Source organism: Rhinoraja longicauda, chromosome 27 (assembly GCF_053455715.1).
Source record: "Rhinoraja longicauda isolate Sanriku21f chromosome 27, sRhiLon1.1, whole genome shotgun sequence".
NCBI lineage: Eukaryota > Metazoa > Chordata > Chondrichthyes > Rajiformes > Arhynchobatidae > Rhinoraja > Rhinoraja longicauda.
Window position 1 is genome coordinate 15,490,017 of NC_135979.1, and position 25,821 is coordinate 15,515,837.

At 44.0% G+C, this 25,821-nt stretch overlaps 1 protein-coding gene across 1 annotated transcript; it reads left to right on the top strand.

Annotated features, from left to right (window-relative positions):
- c19h1orf216 (chromosome 19 C1orf216 homolog) lies at window positions 1-24,897 on the top strand. The gene is made up of 3 exons (XM_078423223.1): window positions 1-103; window positions 22,008-22,063; window positions 23,745-24,897. Exon 3 carries the CDS (start codon window positions 23,764-23,766, stop codon window positions 24,586-24,588), a length of 825 nt encoding a protein of 274 aa, XP_078279349.1. The 5' UTR covers window positions 1-103; window positions 22,008-22,063; window positions 23,745-23,763; the 3' UTR covers window positions 24,589-24,897.
- Window positions 24,898-25,821: the final 924 nt, after the last annotated feature.

Below are 25,821 nucleotides of genomic sequence, written 5' to 3' on the forward strand. Positions count from 1 at the left end.
TCCGCCCTCTGATACCCGAGCAAAAGGGCTGCGATGCGATGCGATGCGATGCGATTCCAGCGGAGAGCAAGCAAAAGGAGGAGCGCACCTCTCTGGATGGCAGGTCAGTCGGACCATTCATTGCAGGCGTTGCACTCTCTGCACATTGCTGGGTCTTTGAGAGATGAGGCGGCGGGGCTTCATGTGTCCGTGTCCGTGTCCGTGGGCGGGTACGGTCGTGTGTCTGCGGAGGAAACAGTGTAGCATTGAAGCCAAGCCCGAGTCTGATTTGGATGCCACAGACGGAAAGTATTTGAAACATGTGCGGGTTTTATTGGCGAGACATGGATCCGGAATCGGGGGATTTCGTCCAAATCCCTTTCCCCCATATGGTTTCAAAAGAGATTTCGGCGTCAAAGATAATGAGATACATCCCCCTTCACTTCTCCACAGGGCGAGACAGTGAAGCAGCCTTGTGTTTTTTTCCCCCACATATAGATGGGGAGCTGTGTGTCATTGACATTTATCACAGTCGCCAGGGAACCCGCAGAGGAATTGGGCGCTGGGCTCCGGCTGGGGCAGAGAGTCGGGAGGGAAGAATGTAGCTGGAGGCACGAGGGGCGAGGGAATGTTTGGGGCTGGTTTGGGAGGGTGTATCTGTAAGAGTGGAGGTGGTTATGTATTTAATAGTGGAGAGTAGTTGTGTGTGTCGAGGGCGAGGTGTAAGGTTTGTAAGTACCAATGGAAGGGCACTGGAGAGGAGATTTTACAAAATATTAGGCTCTGGCAAGGCGAACATTTATTGCCAATCCCTAGATACCCTTGAGATGGTGGCTCTTTTGAACCACTGCAGTCTTTCCAGTGCAGATACCCCCACAGCGAGTTCCAGGATTTACACTTAATGACTATAAAGGACCAGTGGTGATATATTTCCAATTCAGAATAGTGAGTAACTTGCAGGTGAGGCTGCAGTTGGTGGAGTTCACCGACCTTGTTGTCTTTGCCCATCTTTGTCCTAGAGCTCATGAGTTTGGGAGATTATGGTGGTGATCATGGATTTGGGAAGTGATCCCAGAGTAGCCTGGATGTGTTAAGCAGTGCATTTGTGCATGGTGCATATTGCAACTACTGTGTGCAAGTGGTGGAGGCAATGAATACTTACAATGGTGGAGGAGGTGCCATCAGACAAGCTACTTAGTCCTGGATTGTGTTGAGCTTCATGAGATTTGTTGACACTGCACTCGGATAACTAAGTAGAGTATTCCTGATGGATGGTGGAACAGCATTGGAGTGTCAGGAGCAGAGTCATTTGCAATAGAATAGCCAGCTGCATTGTTGCTGCAATATTCGTTTGTTGGTGGAACTCAGCAACGTAATGAATGTCAATGGAATGTCAAGGGTAGATTAGATTATTCATCATTGGAAATGATCATTGACTAACGCATCAGGCTATGAATGTCACTTGTCATGATTGTTGTCTCGATCTTACTGAGAATTTGAAAGTGGAATTGAAATTGCACGATCATCAGTGAACGATCCTACATCTGACTTACGATATAGAAGGAGGATTATTGATGAACCAGGTGAGAATGGTCAGTGCTAAATCCCTGCCCCGAGGAGTCCAGCTGTAATCTACATGTTGGGATCATTGACCTCCCCTACAGTTATCTTCCTTTTTGCTTCTAGCCATTGGAATGTTTTCCCTTTGTCCTTCAGTTTCACTAGGATGGCTTCCAGGCTTCCTCGTGGAATGATCGGAGGCCATTTGACCCACTAAGTCCATTCTCGATGCCACAACAGCCAGATATTATTCTCACCTCACCTCTGGAAGTGAGATCTTTGGATGATGTTTGGACCCAGGGTATGGATGGGGAGATTTAGAAATGAGAGTTCCTGCCAAATGCAACTGGGCATCAGTGAGTAGTTTATTGGTGACTAGGTACCACTTGGCAGCACTGTCAATAACAGCCTCCCTCACTTTGATAATGGTTGATCAGGAAGGAATGATCCAGATTGGTTTATCCTGCCTTTTGGTGTTGAGGTGTACCTGGGCAATTTTCAATATTGGCAGGTGGATACCAGTGATGTATTGGAATCGATTGGCAAGAGACATTGCTTATTCTGGAGTTCTTATACACAAATCTCTTAGTTTATCCAAATAACTCTTTAAAAATTGATCAATATTTCTAGCCCCAGTGTAGATCCTTTTTTGATGAAACTACACATGCTGTAGATATGAATACATAAACAGTTATCCTTACTCTTTCCCACCATCTTGTCAATGTCCTATCTAAGCGTCAATGTCCTATCAATGTCCTATCCTATTCCAGCGGTTTGTACTCGCTGGAATTTAGAAGATTGAGGGGGGATCTTATATTAACTTACAAAATTCTTAAGGGGTTGGACAGGCTAGATGCAGGAAGACTGTTCCCAATGTTGGGGAAGTCCAGAACAAGGGGTCACAGTTTAAGGATAAGGGGGAAGTCTTTTAGGACCGAGATGAGAAAGTTTTTTTTCACACAGAGTGGTGAATCTGTGGAATTCTCTGCCACAGAAGGTAGTTGAGGCCAGTTCATTGGCTATATTTAAGAGGGAGTTAGATGTGGCCCTTGTGGCTAAAGGGATCAGGGGGTATGGAGAGAAGGCAGGTACGGGATACTGAGTTGGATGATCAGCCATGATCATATTGAATGACGGTGCAGGCTCGAAGGGCCGAATGGCCTACTCCTGCACCTATTTTCTATGTTTCTATGTTTAAGTCATTGGGTTACACTTTCATTTTTTCATTATGTCGTTTTAATAGAACATTGAAAGTCTGTGTGTAATATCTGGAAACAGTCCTTATGCACCATTTGTTAGTTACTTCCTCCAAACACTAGACATAACTATACACATCCATGCTGTCTTCATCTGTGAAGGGTGAATGGGATAGTGAGAAGAAAGCCATTGCTAAATGAGAAGGAAGGAAGTCAGTGCTACCATTGCAAAAGGGAGTTATGGAGGTGGTTCATTGTGGTAACAACAGATGCAGAAGGTAGGATCAATCTAATGGTGGCTGCAAAAGATATAACTAAAGAAAATCAGATGTGATGTTTCTTTGGAGATTGAAATATAGGCATCCTATAATAGAAATATTGTACGACATCATTATTTGTGAAGCTTGGAGATTTACTTTTAATCAGTTTATATGTAGAAAACATGCACATCCAGTCGAGCACTATTGCAGTAAACTACAACAATAACTGTGAAGCTGTGGCACAAAACCGATCACAGATTATTCAATCATAGGGGGATTCCTCGAATCACACCGATAATGAAGGTCTTAAGTACATTGTTGGTTGAAGTGATTTCACTCTGATTCATCCTCATTGTGTAATTCAGAAGCATAGATCTAACCTAGACCCCACCTTGCCTAGCAACTACAGACCCATTTCCAAACTGCCATTCCTGTCAAAAGTCCTTGAAAAGGCAATTCTAAACCAATTAGTGCCCTACCTGCACCAAAACACCATCCTGGAAAGTTTCCAGTCAGGTTTCAGAGCCCACCACAGCACAGAGTCTGCCTTGTTGAAGGTACACAACGACCTGCTTCTCGCCATCGACACCGGCGACTGTGCAATCCTGCTCCTTCTTGATCTCAGCGCAGCGTTCGATACAGTGGACCACACCATCCTTATTGACCGTCTCCGGTACGCGGTTGGCATTGATGGCACTGCCCTGAGCTGGTTCGCTTCGTACCTCAAAGATAGGAGTTTCGCCATCAACATAGGCAGTTATTCCTCTGCTCCAGCTAGCCTCTCCTGCGGAGTTCCACAAGGCTCCATCCTAGGCCCCATTCTCTTCTCTCTATACATGCTCCCCCTTGGCCAAATCATTCAAAGGCACGGCATTTCTTTCCACTGCTATGCCGATGACACTCAGCTTTACCTCCCCCTGAAACCCAACAACCAGTCAAATTTAAACAGCCTCTCACACTGCCTTGAGGACATAAAATGTTGGATGGCACAGAACTTCCTCCAATTAAATGAGAGCAAGTCTGAGGTCATCCTATTCGGCCCCCCCCCCCGACTCCATCAAATCGATAACAGGCAGTCTTGGAAGTCTATCCTGCCTAGTCAAACCGCATGTCAAAAACCTCGGCATGATATTTGACTCTGCATTAAAATTTGATAAGCAAGTCAACGCTGTGGTAAAAGCCAGCTTCTTCCAACTTCGAACCATAGCTAAAATCAAACCTTTCTTCCAATTCGACGACACAGAAAAAATCATTCACGCTTTCATTTCCTCCCGCCTAGACTACTGCAACTCCCTATACACTGGGATCAGCCAATCTTCCCTGTCCCGCCTGCAACTGGTCCAAAACGCCGCAGCGAGACTCCTGACGGGTACCCGTAAAAGGGACCACATCATCCCGATTCTGGCCTCTCTCCACTGGCTCCCTGTACGGTACTGAATCAACTTCAAGCTCCTCCTATTCACATATAAAGCCCTAAATGGACACTCCCCCCCCTACATCAAAAATCTTCTAACCCCCCTCTCTAACTCCAGGTCCTTCAGGTCGGCCGACTTGGGGCTACTCACTATCCCGCGGTCTAGGCTTAAGCTCAGGGGTGACCGTGCTTTTGCGGTTGCAGCTCCTAGACTGTGGAACAGCATCCCTCTCCCCATCAGAACTGCCCCCTCCATCGACTCCTTTAAGTCCAGGCTCAAAACCTATTTCTACTCCCTAGCGTTTGAGGCCCATTGAGGAGGCGCTAGTGAACTGTTTGCGTGCTACTGTATGTTTCATTTTTTTTCCCCATTGGAACCTAATCAGATGTACAGCACTTTGGTCAACGTGGGTTGTTTTTAAATGTGCTATACAAATAAAATTGACTTCACTTGACTTGACATAGATTGTGATTTTGGGGAACTTTAATCCTTCTATCCCCATTCCATGATATCTCCATCATTTTAATAGCCGGTTCAAGAAGTAGTCGGTAGCATGAGAGATGGAGTCCCATTAGGATGCCAAGAGTGGAAGGTCCTCCATACTATCCCCACCAAACTCCTCTTAAAGTTACAGGTGTAATGAGATACAATGAAAAGTGTAATGTTTGAAGAAAAAATAGAGTAATCTTTGAGCAATGAATTCAAATGCTTTCAACACAACTGTCGCTAGAACGTAATTGGCGCTGTCCAATATTTCAGCATTTTCTGTTAATGCTAAATATCTTTTTTTAACTTTCTTCAGGATGTGGCAAAACTATATTACCATTGACAAGGTTGCATATTTCCTTCTTGAACCATTGCAATCTTCCTGATGTAGATGCTCCAATAATACAAAACGCAAAGTTACCGGAGTAACATACACAAGAACACAAGAAAATAGGAGCAGGAGTAGGCCAACCGGCCCCTCGAGCCCGCTCCCCCATTCAATACGATCATGGCTGATCCTACCCCAACCCCCTTCACACTATCGCCCTTCTTCCCACCCAAAAGAACCGTGTGATCTCCTGGGAGAGGCGAAAAACCGGATAAAAACCCAGGCCAATTTGGGGGAAAAATCCGGGAAATTCCTCTCCGACCCCAAGCTAGGCGATCGAAACTTGTCCAGGAGATTACTCCTGTCTTACTATACTAACAATAGCTCATGTCCACTTCCCTCCCTTGTCTATTAAAAAAACAATCTATTCCCGTTTTAAATTTATTTAAGGTTCCTGCTTCCACAGCACCCTGAGGCAGCGAATTCCACAGACTAACCACCCTCTGAGTGAAGAAGTTTCTCCTCGTCTCAGTTTTAAAAGAGCCCCCTCTTAATTCAAAGACTATGCCCCCTAGTTCTGGTCTCCCCGATCATTGGAAACATCTTTAGCGCATCCACCCGATCAAGGCCCCTCACGATCTTATACGTTTCAATAAGATCGCCTCTCATTCTTCTGAACTCCAATGAGAAAAGTCCCAACCTACTTAACCTTTCCTCATATGTCAACCCCCTCATCCCTGGAATTAACCGTGTAAACCTTCTCTGCACTGCCTCCAGAGCAAGTACATCCTTTCTTAAATATGGACACCAAAACTGCACACAGTATTCCAAATGCGGTCTTACCAATACTGTATACAGCTGCAGCAACACCTCCCTACTTTTATACTCTATCCCCCTGGCAATAAAGGCTAAGACTCCATTGGCCTTCCTAATCACTTGCTACACCTGCATACTAACTTTTTGTGATTCCTGTACTAGTACCCCCAGGTCCCTTTGCGTTGTATTACCACGCAGCTCCTCCCCATTTAGAAAATAACTTGCTTTATGATTTTTTTTCTCCAAAATGCATAACTTCACATTTATCAGTATTAAATTTCATCTGCCAAGTCGCTGCCCACTCTCCTAGCTTATCTATATCTGAAGTAACTCAGCAGGTCAGGCAGCATCTGTGGAGGAAATAGATAGGCAACGTTTTGGGTTGGGACCCTTCTTCAGACTGAGGAAACTTACATGGAGCACCTTGTGTTTTGCTGAAGATTCAAACATCTGCAATTCCTGAGGTTCCTACATTGTTCTTGGGGAAGGAGTTTTAGGATTCAGAACCAGCAATGATAAAGGAAGAGCAATATTTCTAAATCTGGACATTCGTTTACTTGAAAGAGAATCTGCAGGTGGTGGCTTCGCTATGCATCTGAAATGCCTGTCTATTATGGAGATGGAGGCTGTGGTTTAGGAAGACACATTTGGCCTGCCTACTTTGGGGACAGATGGGAATATTGGAATAATACAGTTCTTCTACAGAAACTACATGTGGTGAAGTCATATGTCTTCTTTTCTTGAATTATGTTGGTTCTGTGCACCAGGATTTTCCCACAGGCAGCATTGGTTCTGGTCATCAATTGGCCACAACCAAGGATTTTCTCTAACAAATTTTCCTCTTCCTCTTCTTGTCTGTGGTTGTCAGCTGTCCTGTTGTACCTTGACCAGTTGTACGTTGTTAATGGATGAGCTCTCACAGTAAATCAAGACAAAGCCCAGTTCTATCTTTATGTGTACATGTACTTTTCTACATAGCTTGCTCCATGCCTGGCATATCCATCACCAGACTACTTGCTATCTGCTAAATCTTCCCAATCAAAGACTCAGAGAAGAGTGTTCTATAAATCTATCGCAGCACATTTCTAATGCAACAGTATTTGACTTTATAACTGGCAGAGAGTGCAGGGTTTGTGATAAAAAAATCCAGAATCCCTTGGTGATAACTGGAAGTATCCTTGCAGTCAGAGAAAAAGAATGCCAGGTATTTAGTGTTGTGTGAGCAGTTTCAAAGGACAATATTTTCAGTTGAGTTTCACTAACAAATACCTGGTAAATTGGCAACTGAGTTCTTCACAGCTGAAGATCTGCTGTCCAGCTGTGAGGTAGTAGCAGCAGCAGCTTTATTATTTGATGACTAATGAGTTGTTTACTCCCCTCTGGGCCTACAGTTTCCGTTTTAACTCAGTTGGTTGCACTGTTTCCTTTGAGTCAGTCGGTTGTGGTTCAAGTCCCACTCCCTTAGCATAAATATTACCAATGGCCATACTGAAGCGTAAGCCAAGAAGGAATACTAATGCCTCTACTTCCTCAGGTGACTGACAAAATTGGACATGTCTCCAAAGACTCTAACAAACTTCTACAGATGCACGCAGTCATGTTGCATCACAGCTTTGTTTGGGAACAACTCTGCCCAAGACCCCAAGAAATTGCAGAGAGTTGTGGATGTAGCCCAGTCCTTCACTCAGACTAGACTTTCCACCATTGACTCCATCTGCACTTCACACTAACTCAGGAAAGTGGCCAACACAATCGAAGACCTTTCAGATCCCAGTCATTCCTCCTTCTCCCTGCTCCCATTAGGCAGAAGATATTGAAACTTGAAAGCAGGCACCACAAAACTCGGGAACGGCTTCTTCCCCAATGTTATCAGGCTTTTGAAAGGACCTTCCTCCACAAGCTAGACTATAGCCTGATTCTTCTCAACCTCATTGGCAGCATTAGACTTTGTCTCTGAAATGATTGCGCTATAATGCTGTGAACTATGTAGTGCACTCTTTATCTTTCTCTTCGCACTACCTACTGTCCTTGTATTTGGTTTGGTTTGTATTTGTGTATAGTATTATCTAATTTGATTGAATAGCATACCCAAATCCATGATCGGTACATGTGACAAGAAAAAGCTTGAACCAGATACCTAGGATGTAGTTTGATGCAATGTGTGAGAGGTTCGGCCTTGTTGGAAGTGCTGTATTTCGAATGGGACATTTAAATCCAGGATCTCGGAAAGAGTTCCACGGGCACTTTTATAAAAATACTAGACCAAGTGGACCCGTTGGGCCCATTCCTCGTAGAGGGGGGACAGGGAAGGGGAGAGGGTGTCGTCACTGAGTGAGCCCGATTCCCCCCTCCCCCTCTCCTGACCCCCACCTCCCTCCCTCCCCCCACCCCCACTTTCCCCTCCCTCCCCACCCACATTTTCCCCTCCTCCCCACCCCACTCTCTCCTGCCCCCCCACTGTCCCCCTTCCCCCCCACCCCCACTGTTCCCCCCACCCCCTCCTCCCCTTCCCCACTCTCCCCGACCCCCCCCCCATCCCCACTCTCCCCCTCCTCCCCCCACCCCCACTCTCCCCCTCCTCCCCCCACCCCCACTCTCCCCCTCCTCCCCACACCCCCACTCTCCCCCTCCTCCCCCACCCCCACTCTCCCCCCCACCCCCACTCTCCCCCTCCCCCCACTCCCCCACCACCCCCATTCCCCCCCCCCCACCCTCCCTTCCACCCACTCGGCCGCCACGCCCACTCCCCTCCGTTGAGCCGTTGGCTGCGAAAAGCACTTACTAGTGCCCGTGCGTTCAACGCTGACTGCCGACATGAGAGTCTCTGCCAGGGCCGGGCGAGAGGCGAGGGGAGAGGGGCGAGGGAACGACTGAGGCCGGGCGAGAGGCCGAGGCACGGGCCAGGAGAGGGAAGGACTGAGCGCGGGCGGGCGGCGGCGCTGCCGGTGGCCATCTTGTTTTGGCAAGTGAGGAGCAAATGAAGTGGAACGCGGAGCATTGTGACGTCATACGCTGAGGAGTTTCAGGAAATGGGTTAGAAAGTGAATTTTGAAACTTTAAAATCTCTCTAGCTTTAAAAATGTAGGTTCAATTTGAATGAGAGTTGTTACATATTATGCCCAGGATAATGGTGAGTAAGGTGGTGCAAAAATGGTGGCGCTATGGTGTACCGTTTTGGCTGTGCGAACCATAAAAGTTATGCTTTGCACAAACACACATACGCACGGACAGAGAGTTTTAGATAGATAGACAGACAGACAGACAGACAGACGGACGGACAGACGGACAGACAGACAGACAGACAGACAGACAGACAGACAGACAGACAGACAGACAGACAGACAGACAGACAGACAGACAGACAGACAGACAGACAGACAGACGGATGTCAAGCTTCCTGACTACATTGCTCTTTATTGACCATGCTCAATGCAACTTGGATACAATGCTATATTTTCAAAAAGTGAAGCTGTAGAAAAATGAGAGTGGTTGCTTCCTTTTCTGATACCAGTAAGCTGAGCTCCTACACCAGTAATCTATTAATCCCCTTTGAGATAGGTTTGCATCGTATTAAATTTTCATTAGGTTTTTTGAAGCTGTCATTTGTAGTATGCCAGTGCTATTTCTTCATGTATTGGATCTGACTTCATATCTATGATAGCCTTTGGTTGAGGCTTACACACATTCTCAATTTACAAGCATTTCTATCAAGCTACTTACAAATGAAAGCAAATCATTTAGTGGTGAAGAATGGCTGAGAGTTGAAAGAGCTGAGTCAAATGAATTTAATGTTTTTGGCTCAGAGTGAGTTCTGTATTAACTTGTATCTGGTTGGCATTTGCCTGGGATTCTTCACCTAGGTCCTTTGGGAGTATTTTGCCCAGTGCTCTTGTCATTGAAAACCAATCTCCTTTAAAGCAAGAAGTAAGAAAGAAGGAACTGCAGATGCTGGTTTACAAAATACGACGCAAAGTGCTGGAGTAACTCAATGGGCCAGGCAGCATCTCTGGATAGGTGACGATTTGAGTCGGGACCCTTCTTCAGATGGGGCGTTTCAGGTTGGTACCCTTCTGATTCTGAAGAAGGTTCCGACCCGAAATGTCACTTATCCATGTTCACCAGTAATGCTGCCTGACCCGCTGAGTAACTCCAGCACTTTGTGTCATCCTCCCATCAAGCAATGTTGCTGCACCTGTGCAATGTGTTAATGCACCAATGAATTATGCCACAAGGATTTTGTGCTGATATTTTCACCAACCAAGTTGGTAGTCAATGCATTCCCATGGGAAAAGACAGAAAATCCACAGGTTAGTTACTGCACCCATCTGCCACTTATTGCCTGGTTGCTTCTTATACAAGATGGGGAGCAACAAAAGTTTTTCACTGTACCTCTCGGTACAGGTGACAATAAACGAAACTGAGAACTGAGAGATCGGTGTAATTACTCACTCGTTCTTTTTGCATTGCAAATGATGAATGACTTAAAAATAGTCAGATAGGAGGGAATAAAAAAACATTTCAAGTAGGAACTAATAAAGTGGAACATTGGTGTTGTAAGGAAGTGTAAATGATTTAATGAAATAGATGAATAAAAACTGGATATATTTATTATTTTCCAATTTTAATATTTGGTTTATTTTTTTGCCATAGATTAGATAATTGGATATAATTGAACATATATTAAGCATATCTGCCATTGCCTTTTAGCTCATTAATATCTTCTAACAATTTATATCTTAATGCACTCACAGGAAATTCCATTACGCCATTCCTGGATTTGACATTTAGCATGCAGTCTCTGAAATCACTAACCTATGTTTAAATTTTAACAATTGAATAAATTATGGGTGAGTAATGAAAGAATCACGGGTATAAATCTTGTAAAACAGTAGACGAATTGCTCGCATTATAAGAAATATTTAATTGAGCTTGAGGGCGGCACGGTAGCGCAGCGGTAGAGTTGCTGCTTTACAGCGAATGCAGCGCCGGAGACTCAGGTTCGATCCTGACTACGGGTGCTGCACTGTAAGGAGTTTGTACGTTCTCCCCGTGACCTGCGTGGGTTTTCTCCGAGATCTTCGGTTTCCTCCCACACTCCAAAGACGTACAGGTATGTAGGTTCATTGGCTGGGTAAATGTAAAAATTGTCCCTAGTGTGTGTAGGATAGTGTTAATGTACGGGGATCGCTGGGCGGCACGGACTTGGTGGGCCGAAAAGGCCTGTTTCCGGCTGTATATATATGATATGATACAAGGTATTCGTAACATTCGGTTTAGTTTATTGTTGTAACGTGTACCGAGGTACAGTGACAAGCTTTTTTGTTGTGTAATCCAGTCAGCATATAGACTATACATGAATTACAATCAAGCTATCCACAGTCTACAGATACACTGAATGATTTATGTTACTGGAATTAGATAAAGATTCTGATGGGCATCACTCTAAGGTGTTGTGCATGGAAACATGCTGATAAATAACATGGTACATTAGCCTCTTCCCATTGTGTGCCATGCTTCTATAGCCATGCACACTGCAAGTAAGCTACTGATATGAAAGAAAGTAGCTAAGATTTCTAGGCTTCTATTACCTGCAGACAATTTACTGAGCTATTAGTCACCATTGTACTTACTTTTTTGTTTTCCGCATTACAATTAATGATAAACTTTTGCGATGATGCTATGTCAGTCACTTAATTTGAGTTCTCCTCTTTTCATTCCTCGGAACATTTCACACCAATTTGTCGAGGCATTGGTGCCACAAGATAAGAAATGGAAATGTGATTAATTAAAGGCAGATAAATATGCTTTGCACCAATTGTTTTTCAATGTTGGGATGGGTTTTTTTTCCTCGCCCTGGAAGGGTAGTGCACTTAATTTCAAAAAAGTAAGTGACACAATTAATTCTGTAAGCATATCTGAAAAGTCACCAGGGCATACTTTCCCAATGTGGATTAATATTTATGAGATGTTTTGGAAGCAGTTTGTGCCATGACTTTGAAGAGTGCTTCCATTTGAACATTAGCAAGGAGAAAAGAATTAACATTTTAACCATGCGTTTTTGCCAAGGGTGGGGCATGAGAAACTCTTGAACATTTAACAGGGAGTGGAGCAGAAGGGAGAAAATAAACAATTGTTTGATCAGAACATGTCAGGTAAAAGGAGTTTCCTGGCATAGACCGTTGATGCAGTGAGCATGTGTTATATTGCAGGTTATGGAGGTTGGCAGGGATGCAGAGGTCAGAGCAAGTACACCATTCATAGCACAAACTACCTCAGGCACTGAAACGTGGCAAGAGAAACAGCTGCCTTGACAACCTGAACTTTCCTTCATGATAATATCAACCCTGTAACGCTACTTTACGATATAGTTCTCCTAACTTATTGCTCATTTTTGTACTGTGAAATTTCTTCTGGATTTCCAGGTTCTCTCAGCCACAAGAATAGAGGCCACATTGTACACATTATGTTGGGAGACAAGCTGCTTCTTACGAATGCTTATGGACCTTTCCCCAGGGTCAAAAGGCTCATGTCATGCCTTTTCATGGAAGTCTTTGCAAGGACCTGCAGTGAAATCAACTGTACATGATGCTGCCTACTGCGGATATTTCTGGAACTGCCAATGCATTCGCTAATTCTAAAAGTCTAGGAAGAATGCACATTAATTTATTTATAAGAATTATGATGTGAATGCTGTTAGAAACATTGAAACTTTGAAAAATAGGTGCAGGAGTAGGCCATTTGGCTCTTCGAGCCAGCACCGCCATTCAATATGATCATGGGTATTTATTCACAAAATGCTGGAGTAACTCAGCAGGTCAGGCAGCATCTCAGGAGAGAAAGAATGGGTGACGTTTCGGGCCGAGACCCTTCTTCAGACTGATGTCAGGGGGGCGGGACAAAGGAAGGATATAGGTGGAGACAGGAAGATAGCGGGAGATCTGGGAAAGGGGGAGGGGAAGAGAGGGACAGAGGAACTATCTAAAGTGGGAGAAGTTGATGTTCATACCACTGGGCTGCAAGCTGCCCAGGCGAAATATGAGGTGCTGTTCCTCCAATTTCCGGTGGGCCTCACTATGGCACTGGAGGAGGCCCATGACAGAAAGGTCAGACTGGGAATGGGAGGGGGAGTTGAAGTGCTTGGCCACCGGGAGACCAGTTTGGCCAACGCGGACCGAGCGCAGGTGTTGAGCGAAGCGATCGCCGAGCCTGCGCTTGGTTTCGCCGATGTAAATAAGTTGACATCTGGAGCAGCGGATGCAATAGATGAGGTTGGAGGAGGTGCAGGTGAACCTCTGTCTCACCTGGAAAGACTGTTTGGGTCCTTGTATGGAGTTGAGGGGGGAGGTAAAGGGACAGGTGTTGCATCTCGTGCGGTTGCAGGGGAAAGTGCCCGGGGATGGGGTGGTTTGGGTAGGAAGGGACGAGTGGACCAGGGAGTTACGGAGGGAACGGTCTCTGCGGAACGCAGAAAGGTGAGGGGATGGGAAGATATGGCCAGTGGTGGGGTCCCGTTGTAGGTGACGGAAATGTTGGCGGATGATTTGTTGGATCCGCTGGCTGGTGGGGTGGAAGGTGAGAACGAGGGGGATTCTGTCCTTGTTGCGAGTGGGGGGAGGGGGAGCAAGAGCGGAGCTGCGGGATGTAGAAGAGACCCTAGTGAGAGCCTCATCTATAATGGAAGAGGGGAAGCCCCGTTTCCTGAAGAAAGAGGAGATCTCTGACGCCCTAGTGTGAAACACCTCATCCCGAGCGCAGATGCGGCGTAGACGGAGGAATTGGGAGTAGGGGATAGACTTTTTGCAGGAGACCGACCGGGTGGGAAGAAGTGTAGTCTAGATAGCTGTGCGAGTCAGTGGGTTTATAGTGGATGTCAGTCACTAGTCTGTCTCCTGTGATGGAGATGGTGAGATATGATCATGGGTGATCATCTAAAATCAGTACACCGTTCCTGCTTTTTCCCCCATATCCCTTGATTCCTTTAGGCCTAAGAGCTAATTCTAACTCTCTTGAAAACATCCAGTGAATTGGCCTCCACTGCCTTCTGTGGCAGAGAATTCCACAGATTCACAACTCTCTGGGTGAAGAAGGTTTTCCTCATCTCAGTCCTAAATGAGCTACCCCTTATTCTTAAACTGTGACCCCTGGTTCTGGACTCTCCCAACATCGGGAACATTTTTCCTGCATCTAGCCTGTCCAATCCTTTAAGAATTTTATTTGTTTCTATAAGATCCCCTCTCATCCTTCTAAATTCCAGTGAATACAAGCTCAGTCGACCCTTTCTTTCATCATTTGTCATTTGTCAGTTCCGCCATCCCGGGAATTAACCTGGTGAACCTACATTGCACTCCCTCAAGAGCAATAATGTCCTTCCTCAAATTAGGAGACCAAAATTGCACACAATATTCCAGATGCAGTCTCACCAGGGCCCTGTACAACTGCAGTAGGACCTCCTTGCTCCTAAACTCAAATCCTGATTATGATGTGAATGCTGTTAGCCAGCATTGTAAAATTCATCATGGTAAAAGGGTCTCGACCCGATAAGGTCACCTATTCCTTCTTTCCAGAGATGCTGCCTGTCCCGCTTAGTTACTCCAGCATTTTGAGTCTATCTTCGATTTAAACCGGCATCTGCAGTTCTTTCCTAAACAGAGTAACTCGCAATTCAGGAGTAGCAACTGCACTAAGGGAGACAGTACTGAGGGAGGGTTAAACAGACTCCTTATAAATCAGCGTTTTGGATTTACTGGGACCTATCAAGTTGTGCTGGTTAATGTTGTTTTGCTGTAATTACCACTATCATTTCAATAATTTAGAATATCATCCAGTGAGTTATTAATAAAAATTGAAGATAAATTTAAAAAATGATGGTAATCTTGAAAATGTTTACTGCATTTGTTGTTTTTTGGGATTGCTCCTGGCTACCTGAAGCTTGGCAGTGTTTCAATAAATAGGTCATTATATTTATGTAAAGAATTGTACTACAAGCATAATAAAATGCAAAGTAAAACCTTTTAAAACTAGCGATTAAAATGTTAGTTTCAAAACATAGCCATACATAAAAATAATCATCATCTATTGAAAATGTCAAGGATATAATCATCTTTGAATGATGGTATCATTGAAAGGACCTGAGTCTGGGAGAGGATTTTACTAACGACCAGAAATGTAACTGGAACAGTCAAGTGAGCATTGGGGGTACTTGAGCAGATGAGGGGCTGGAAATACTGTGGTGAGGGGGTCGGGCCCTAACTCCCCAAACTGTGCTTGCATTTACAATGCAACTAAGGATTGCAATAGAATTTTGCCCAGGTGCCTTGTTGAACGCAGTTCTAATGCTCAAAAAAATCATTACCACCCTGATTAATGCAACCCACTCACTCATTCACCTCAACAAACACTCATTTCCCCAGTAGCACATGAATGCCGTGTGTACCATCTCCTGGATGCACTGTCGCAACTTGCTAAAGCTTCTAGTCAAATCGTGACACTGGTGGAGCAGCTGCCTCACAGTGCCAGAGACCCGTGTTCGATCCTGACCTTTTTTTTAATTAGCAAAAATTGTACTTAATTATTTAAAAACAATATTTACAATACAATAAGACAAAACATAACCCACCACCAGAATACTATACAAACAAATATACCGATTGAAACTATTATACAATTATATTACAATCCCCATCCAGGATACATCCAATCCCCGGCGGTGCCCAGCGGTCCCAGAAATCCTCCAGGGTGCCCGTGGACAGTGCACAATCCCTCTCCAACACCACCCGGGCGCGGATGTAACCCCGGAAAGGGGTAGGCGGCTGGCTCGGGCAGAGCCCCCTTCCGCCTGGTGCCGTGAGTCGCGGATGGCAGCTTGGCCAGGCCCAGGAGCAACCCAACCAGGACATCTTCGGCCCTACCCTCTCCCCAACGCACAGGGTGTCCAAAGATGAGGACAGTGGGTGAGAAATGCAGCCAGAAGGCAAGGAGCAGCCCCTTTAGATATTGAAACAGGGGCTGCAACCTCACACACTCTATGTACACGTGGAACACAGACTCACACACTCCATGTACACGTGGTACACAGACTCACACACTCCATATACACGTGGTACACAGACTCACACACTCCATGTACACGTGGTACACAGACTCTTCCAGCACGCAAAAGTGGCAGGCGGCTGGCGAGTGTGAACCACGCGAGGAACAGGTTGCAGGGGATTCCCTGTGCAATACCTTCCACTGCAGGTCCCCGATGGAGAGGGGCAGAATCCCTGCCTAGAGGGGGCCCCCTCGCGACCGGAAGGCAACACCGACCGCCACTTAGTGTCCGGACGGTGGACCAGGGCGAGGAAGTGCAGGGTGTGGAGGAGGAGCCCGCCGATCCTGACCTTGGGTGCTGTCTGTGTGGAGTTTGCACGTTCTCCATGTGACTGTGTGGGTTTCCTCTGGGTGCTCCGGTTCCTCCCATATCCCAAAGACGTGCGGGTTTGTTGGTTAATTGGCCACCTGTCAAAGACCTCCAGCCAGAATAATACCCTTCCACCGCAACCCTCTGTCTTCTATGAGTAAGACCGTTCCAAATCCAAGCGAACAAGTCACCATGGATCCCATGCATCTTAATCTTCTGGATCAGCCTACCATGAGGAATCTTATCAAAAGCCTCTCTAAAATCCACGGAGACAACATCCAATGACCTATCCTCATCAATCTCCTTCGTGACCTCCATAATCTCAATCATGTTAATAAGAGATGACTTGCAGTGGACAAAGCTATACTGTCTGTCCCTAATTAGACCATTCTCTTCCAAATGGGAGTAAATCCTATCCCGAAGATTCCTCTCCAACAGCTTCCCTACCACTGTCATGAGCTTTGCCAGCCAACAGTTTCCTGGATTGTCTCTATTTACCTTCTTAAACAAAAGAACAACTTTGGCTACTGACCAGTGCTCCAGGATCTCACCTGTGGCTAAAGAAGATCAAAGATCTTCCTCAAGGCCCCTGCAATCCCCTCCACTGCATCCCATGAGGCACTGGGCATTTACCCACCTTGATGCTCGTCAAAAGAACCATCACCTCTCCTATCGAACAAGAAGAGATAGAACACCTGGTTGAGGGGTGCCACAGCAACAACCTCTTGCTCAATGTTAACAAGATCAAGGAACTAATTTGCAAAATGTATACACAATAAATACGGCCCTTGACAGCAACACTGAATTAATTAAAAGTGATTGTAGTATTTGATTTATAGGCTTAGACAATTTCTATAAACATCATGCAGCTTTATTTTGGTTTAATCCTTGGTTTATTTGGCATTGCCCAGCACAGGCATGCTGGATTTTATAAGTAGACAGACAAATCTTTTACTAAAGATTTATGGACTTCCAAGTAAAATGAGTGCTGTGACCGAGGCACGTCAGGTTGTTGCAAAGAACCCTGTGCAATGCTTCACTCAATGAAACTTATTTATTTTTTATTATACTGTCCTGGGTTGTTGGAAGTAGAAAATATATCAACGAATGATATGTGAATTCTCATTCTATGCAGAACCTAGGGTAGGCTTGAGTTATAGAGTTCATGACTTCAGGCAATCATATAGTCATCGTGCAAGGAGGCGATGCATTCTCTGTGCTTCTGACGGACAATTCTTTGATATTTTATGATGCCCAAAATAATTAGCTTCTTTTTCAGATTTGGAAGACGAATGGTGTTGGAATACAGTCAAGTCAAGTTTATTCTCATATGCAAAATTATGGTGCAGTCCAAGTATATTGAAAAGCTTGCTTGCAGCAGCATTACGCACACAGACTGAGATGGAACATAACATTGTACATAACCAATGTATGCAGGAGAGTGAAAAGAAAGTGTAAAGCAAAATGTTAGTGCAAACCACAATTGAAAACAAAACCATGACAGTGCAAGAGGTGGTCTGCGTTTTGTTGCTGAGGTAGGATTAGCGTTGTGCAATATGTAATAAAAAGGAACTGTAGATGCTGGTTTATACCAGAAATAGACACAAAATGCTGCAGTAACTCAGCGGGTCAGGCAGCACCTTGGAAAATCTCCAGAGGTGCTCAATCTCAACGCAACTCTTTGGTTCACTTCTCCTGCCCCACCCAACCTGCATCCTCCTCAGGCACTTTCCCCTGCAAGGACGAGTCTAATCAAGGACAAGTCTCACCCCGTTCACTCCCTCTTCTCCCCTCTCCCATGAGGCATAAGATTCAGAAATGTGAAAACGCTTACCACCAGATTTAGGGACAGTTTCTGCCCAGCTGTTATTAAGCAACTGAACCATCCTATCACCATCCTAGAGAGTGGTCCTGATCTTTCACTGACCTCATTGGACTATCTTTAATGGGACTTCACTGGAATTTATCTTGCACTAAACGTATTCCCTTTATCCAGTATCTGCACTTTGGACGGCTTGATTGTAATTGTGCAAAGTGTTTTTGCTGACTGAATAGCATACACCAAAAAAAGACCCGACACAAAACATCCTCTGCCCATCCCCTCCACAGATGCTGCCTGACCCTCTGAGTTTCTGCAGAACTTTGCTTTTTGCTTATTTCTGAGGCAGGAGTAGATTAGTGCCATAACCAACCTCTCCAACCACTTCATTACAGTGGATGCAGGTGTTGCCTGAAGTATCACTGAGGCAGACCACAAGCTCAGGTACCGGTACTCGAGATGCCCTTTTGAAACAGGTGGGAACCTCAGACCACAGAAGTGAGACGTAGTCGCCAGTTGGTCTGACAGTACAGCACTCGGTCGGGTATGGAGTCTTGGCCGGATACGTTGCCTGGATTGATCGTCTTGAAGAATGTCATGATGCTTCCCTCACCGACCGAGATCACATCAACATTTTACCAAAACCTTTCCTTGTGTAATTACCATGATATGGTTCCATTTGTAGACAGCTGACGTCATTACATAACTCCCTGCATCATTTTTGTTCAAGATAACTGCCGTTAGCACTCAACTATAATTAAGATAATCATGTGGAATGTACCTTGTCATGTTCATATTGCCTCTCCCTTCGTATTCTTAAAGCCAGCATTTATTGTTTTAATGGCTCTTTAGTAAATGTTCATTGAATTGCAGTGCATCTTGTGGTGAAGATGTTCGAGAGTCTGGGGCTGCAGGATTTTGATCCATTCCTGATGAAGCGACTTTATAGAAGATAAACTAGTATTGAAAGCAAAGAAACAGCTATGATTTATGTTATGCCTTTCAAAGGTTAGGCGGTGTTTTAAGGCCAGTGACATACTTTGAAAGCATGGTTACCATTTATAATTAAGGGTAAGGCAGCAGCCAATTTCCGTATAACATGGTCTCATGAACAACACCAAGGTAATTGTCCAGAAAATTTGTGTTCGTGAGGTTGGTGAGATTAAATGTCAGCTAACACACCAAGCAAATCCCTCCGCATTCTTCAGCCTTTGCATATTTTATTCATCTGAAACCATAGACAGGAACATAGTAAAGTGTTACAATCTTACTTCATTCCTGATTTGCATTGGAATGATCCACATAAATAAAGAAGGTATTTATTCACAAAATGCTGGAGTAACTCAGCAGGTCAGGCAGCATCTTAGCAAACCTTTCAGGTGTAAAATCTGGATCCGCTCCCTAATGATACCATTTCCTTAAAACTGGTGTTTTACAGTTGACTATAGACTCGTATACTTTCAGATTACGAGTTTTCAAGTGGAATAGGTGAACATTGTGCCCCGTGGAACTTGGAATATCAATGAAGTCTCGTATTCAAGCTATCCAATTATTTTATGTGAAATCATTTCTTTTGAAGTAGCCAAGTAAACAAGACATTGTCAGTGTAGGAAAATAATCGCAGATGCTGGTATAAATCGAAGGTATCACAAAATGCTGGAGTAACTCAGCAGGTCAGGCAGCATCTCAGGAGAGAAGGAATGGGTGACGTTTTGGGTCTAGACCCTTCTTCAGACATTGTCAGTCATCATATAACGGGTTGGTTACCAGTTCTTCATTGTAATATGTAACCCTTTTTATTTAAATATTTTGACTTTTTTAGTTTTTAACTGTAGTAAGCTGACGTCAAAATGTGTTCTCGCCTCAGATACCACACCGGTGCTGCGAGCAGATTGTTACAAGCTGAGGCAAGGTAGGTTAGTGTGAGAGAGCAGAGTAGAAACATTGAGAGTTTTGATGTTGCTCTAACAATTTTTTTAAGAAAAGCTGAAAAGGTTTAGAGGACAGAAGACGTGGTCCTGATGGAATGGGAGTCCCAGATTTTGGGGGAATAAAGCAGGGCGGCACAGTGGTGCAGCGGTAAAGTCGCTCCTTTAATTGTAAAGGAGACCCGGGTTCGAATCTGACTACGGGTGCTGTTTGTACGGAGTTTGCACGTTCTCCCCGTGACTGCATGGGTTTTCCCGGGTGCTCCGATTTCCTCCCACACTCCAAAGACGTACAGGTTTGTAGGTTAATTGGATTTGGTAAGTTATAAAATTGTCCCTGGTGTGTAGGATAGTGTTAGTGTACAGGGTAATCATTCTTTAGTACAGACTCAGTGGGCCAAAGGGCCTGTTTCAATGCTGTATCTCTAAAGTCTAATTTCTAAAGTAAAATACAACTATTTGGGGAATAAACTCCTGGTCAAAGAAATAGGCATCAGAACAAAGATGGTAGAAACCACTGCCAGCAACATGTTATGTATGCTCTTTTCTAAGGTAAGGATAAAACAGAGATCTTTATTGAGGGTTGATTGGGGTAAGAGAGTAGAAACCCAGAAGGAATAAAGAATACTCCTGTCCTTACAGTAGTCAATAGACAATAGACAATAGGTGCAGGAGTAGGCCATTCAGCCCTTCGAGCCAGCACCGCCATTCAATGCGATCATGGCTGATCACTCTCAATCAGTACCCCGTTCCTGCCTTCTCCCCATACCCCCTCACTCCGCTATCCTTAAGAGCTCTATCCAGCTCTCTCTTGAAAGCATCCAACGAACTGGCCTCCACTGCCTTCTGAGGCAGAGAATTCCACACCTTCACCACCCTCTGACTGAAAAAGTTCTTCCTCATCTCCGTTCTAAATGGCCTACCCCTTATTCTTAAACTGTGGCCCCTTGTTCTGGACTCCCCCAACATTGGGAACATGTTATCTGCCTCTAATGTGTCCAGTCCCCTAATTATCTTATATGTTTCAATAAGATCCCCCCTCATCCTTCTAAGGACAGGGGTTTGGAGGAAGTTTAAAGGAGAGAGAGATCTGTGGCCACAATGATATCCAAGAATTGAGGATTGTGATCCTTGTTACCTGAAAGGTTGCAGAACAAAATTCTATTAGAGCAAAGGATGTTGCTGCTGTGGTTCAGAAAGTTTTTGAGATAATGAGTCTACAGCTTGAAGAGATGTAAAGAGTAGCTATATGTTGGCACATAGCATTAAGCACAGATAGTAGGATGTGGCATGAAGAATGATTTGAAGATGCCAAATATCAATGAGCCATTTGTAATTGTTGTTGGATCCATGACATGTTCAGCCATAGGGACATTTGGCCAATTGAATCTATGCTGGCCCTCAGAGTCATCCCACCAATCCCACTCCAGAGCTATTTCCCTCCAGCCCATTCTCTTTCCTGCCTTCAGGAGTAACTTGCAGTAGCCAATTAACCTACTGAGCAACACACCTTTGGAAGAGGGAGGAAGCTGAAACACCCAAAAGAAACCCATGTGGTCACAGGGAGAATGTGCAAACTCCACACAGGCAGCAATGGAGGTCAGGATCGAAGACGTTTTGCTGGAGCTTTGAGGCCGCTTCATGGTGCTACGTGCAAAGTGAAGAGTGTAATTTAAGTTGCAATGCATATGGAATAAATAGGAGTTAGATAGAGTTGCAGAGGAAGAGCTTTTTAGTGCTAAAGTGATATTGTTAGATGTTTGATCAAGGAAACATAAATGATGAATGAAGTTAAACTTGTTTTCTTTACTATCACTACAGATGTGCTTCATATTTCTGAGAAGCCTCAAAAGTCTGAATCTCTCTCTTCTATTCAGGTAACTGGTAACAAATGAAATCTGATCCCATTTTAACTATAATTGTCATTTAATTGCTACTATTTGATTGTACAGATCACAATTTCTCCTGGTCTTGTTGTTTGTCGATCCACATTCATTCAACATAGTGAACATCATGCTGTCCAAATTTCCTGATTTCGTGTAGTTTGACCCTTTGCTATTTGAATACCACTGTATTCTAAGTTGCTGCTTTACAGCGAATGCAGCGCCGGAGACTCAGGTTCGATCCTGACTACGGGTGCTGCACTGTAAGGAGTTTGTACGTTCTCCCCGTGACCTGCGTGGGTTTACTCCGAGATCTTCGGTTTCCTCCCACACTCCAAAGACGTACAGGTATGTAGGTTAATTGGCTGGGTAAATGTAAAAATTGTCCCTAGTGACAAAATTGTCCCTAGTGGGTGTAGTGTTAATGTACGGGGATCACTGGGCGGCACGGACTTGGAGGGCCGAAAAGGCCTGTTTCCGGCTGTATGTATATGATGATGATGATGTATACAGAATATTTATGTTTCCCGTGCTCTTGGTCAATGTGCTTTGATGTGAATCAGCCAGTCTAGGTACGTGGCTAAAGAAATGGCATCAAAGAATGAAGTGTTCAAAATTAACTGTGCTCACACCAAGCCAAAATATGTCACAATCACAATCACAATAATACTTTATTAGCCAAGTATGTTTTGCAACAAACGAGGAATTTTATTTGCCATACAGTCATAACAATAAAAAGCAACAGAACACACAAAATACATTTTAACATGGACATCCACCACAGTGACACCTCCGCATTCCTCACTGTGATGGAAGGCGAAAAAAAGGTCAATCTCCCTTCTTTGTCCTCCAGCGGTCGGGGGGCTCTAACCTTCTGTTGATGGGACGATCTTGACTCCCGTAGCCGACGGCAGGCCTTCCTCGTCGGAACGATCAGGCTCCTGCATCGGGGGAGGGGGGGGAGGTTTCAGCTCCCCCGCGCCGGCGATCTACCCTGGGTCGGGACCAGTTGAACCGGGTGCAGCTTGGAGCTCCCGACCGGTCTCAACCCAAGACTGCGAGCTCCTTGGATGGATCTCCACAGTGAACCTTTCTACACCCCACACAGCACTCCTTTGATCCCTTTCCCAACCTCTGACGCATTTTTATATACTGTTCTGAAAACTTTACATTTCCAATTTTATGCTTAAATTGTTTTTTTGTGCATTATCTTGTCAATGATTCAGTGCAAAAGGATTATCTCAAAAGGCACATTGGCATACTCTTTAACATCACAAGTAAAACAATTAAATGCCCTTTCCTTCTGTGGTCCTTTCTAAATTACATATAGTGTCTTGGAACTAGAAATGTTTTTTGGATTGGAACAATGTGGTTAAAAAAAATAAAAATAAAATTCTATGTGGCATATTGGAGATCAAGAACACTAAGTCAAACTGATTTAACATGATTCTTCTAACATCTCTCATTATAATGATTACTATCCTCAAAAGATACTTAATTGCATATAAACAGCTTTGGGATGAACTAAGATCACCAAACACTCCACATAAGAGACAGATTTTCATGTGTGCCTTTTTACGATCATCCATCATTAACCTTTTTTAGTAGCTTGCCATGTTATAAAATATGAGCACAGCTTGAAGTAGATTTGTTCTTTAATAATAATATTTTTCAGCTTTTTGAAGTAGAACAGTATGTTTGCCATTGAGGCACTGGGAGCCCCAGAAGTTTCTTCAAACTCTCAACTTGGCAATGGAGCAGATGATCGACAAATCAGAAGTGAAGCTATTTGTACGTCCGAGCTCATGCAGGACAAGAATTCTAACTTTGTGGTAGAGGTATACAACAAGAATGAGAACTTCAGTCATCTTCAGTCCACTGGGACCACGTTCAGTGGTAGCCCCAAACTAAAAAGCGAACCCAATTTGCAAGTGAAGAAAGAGAAATGCAATTCCAACACGGTGGTAGGATCTTTGAGTTTGGAATCGGGGGGAACCAGGCCAATTTCTGCTGAGCGCGTCCGAATTCCACCAGAGGGAGCTGAAGTAGACCACGCCAGCAAACTTTCCAAGGTTAGGGATTGTGAAGAGGTTGTTGTCTCACCTTCAGATGACAATGGCTATTCCAGCAGCTGCCTGAGTATTGAAAGCCCAGACAGTGTCGAGGGAAACGTTTGGGAGACGTCGGAAACTGTCAAGCGAGATAAACACGATCCTTGGCTACAAACAGCAGAAGCTGAGGCTGAAAGTATTCCAGAGACTCCACCTGCTGTAGATTACTTGCTGCCATCAATATTTGAGGCAGTTCAGAGTCTTCAAGAGAAACAAAGGTTCAAAGAGCAAGAGAAGGAGAAGCACCAAACGCAAGTGGTCATGTACCGACGCCTCGCCTTGCTGAGGTGGATCCGCAGCCTCCAGCAGAAAGTAGTGGACCATCAAAACCGGCTGCAGGAGAGTTATGACACCATCTTAAGCAACCGCAAAGAGCTGCTCAAGTTCATTAAACAGGGGGTCATCTAGCAGGAAGACAACTAATGCATTAAAAAACATTTTTGGGAGTCTTGCTAGCATGAGAATATGCCTTCACAATTGTAGGTATACAGAAAAGCAATCAAATTTAATGAGATTCAGTTATTCATCTTGGAAGATGGAAAATATAAGCAACATTAATATATTTATTGTTTGACGGAATGGGAAGATTATTTTTTCAATTTTCTTGCTGCTTCTTGAAAGGACAATCGCTTTTAAGGTTGTCTTCTAAAATGCAATGGGAAATAAATTGTTAAACAAAGGAGATTAATTTGGGAGACAGCAGCGAAAGAATTTGTTTTATTATTTGCTGCACTCAGTCAAATTGTTGACTAAGGCCATCACTTAATCTCTACTGAGATCTGTAGTTAATTTGTAAAAAAGAAATTTAATGTTGCTTCCCTATATTATCCAGAAAGGCCACCTCCAGTCAAAAAAGTTATGCTTGGATCTTGTGCTGTTACATTTTCAGTTGCTAACTTGCAGTACTATATTTTTCATTTCATAATTCTTTACTGGTAAACCAATGTCATGTGCTGCTGTCCTTATAAATGTAACCTTTTTAAAATAACTTCCATGTTGATTAGTAATCAAATTAGGGTGATGGACAATTGATGCAGAAATGCTGCTTCAGGACAGTTTTCCTTCTCCTAAGTTGAGGGTGCTAGTTGATTTAAAAAGGTGAGGTGCATGCAACGAGCCAAGGATTTTCTTGGTGTCTTATCTCTGCTGTTGGAGATCCTGATATTATTACAACTTTTATTTGCTTTTGTTATCAAGAATTTTGGGTTAGATGTAACTTATGCTTCTTGTACTTTTTGTTATGCCACAAATATTCCTGCATTAGACTCTGTACATTATTTAAGCTGTATTTGTTTGACTTTCTTTTAATATATTGAATTCAGAGAAATGTGCTAATACATGAAATCTTATTTTATTCCTATTACCTGCTTAAGGGTGGCAAATCAAAGTCCTTTTTTGTTCTGAATCTAATGGACCAATGGTGTTAAGTTTATTTGCAATCACTAATTATATTAGTTGGATCCAGAAAAAAAATGCATTGCCTGCCACAGATTCACAGCTGTTAACAAAATGTAAAGACAATATTAAAAGTTAGCATGTTGAATAAATATTGTATCCATTGGCTCATGGGGATCATTTGTATATAGATGAGGTTTATAAAAATGCACTCTTAAGTCTGAACTTGCATAGGCCACATAGGCA

Bases quoted from the DNA above. Each gene is read 5' to 3' on its own strand.
- c19h1orf216 (XM_078423223.1), top strand. From the start codon at position 23,764: ATGTTTGCCATTGAGGCACTGGGAGCCCCAGAAGTTTCTTCAAACTCT.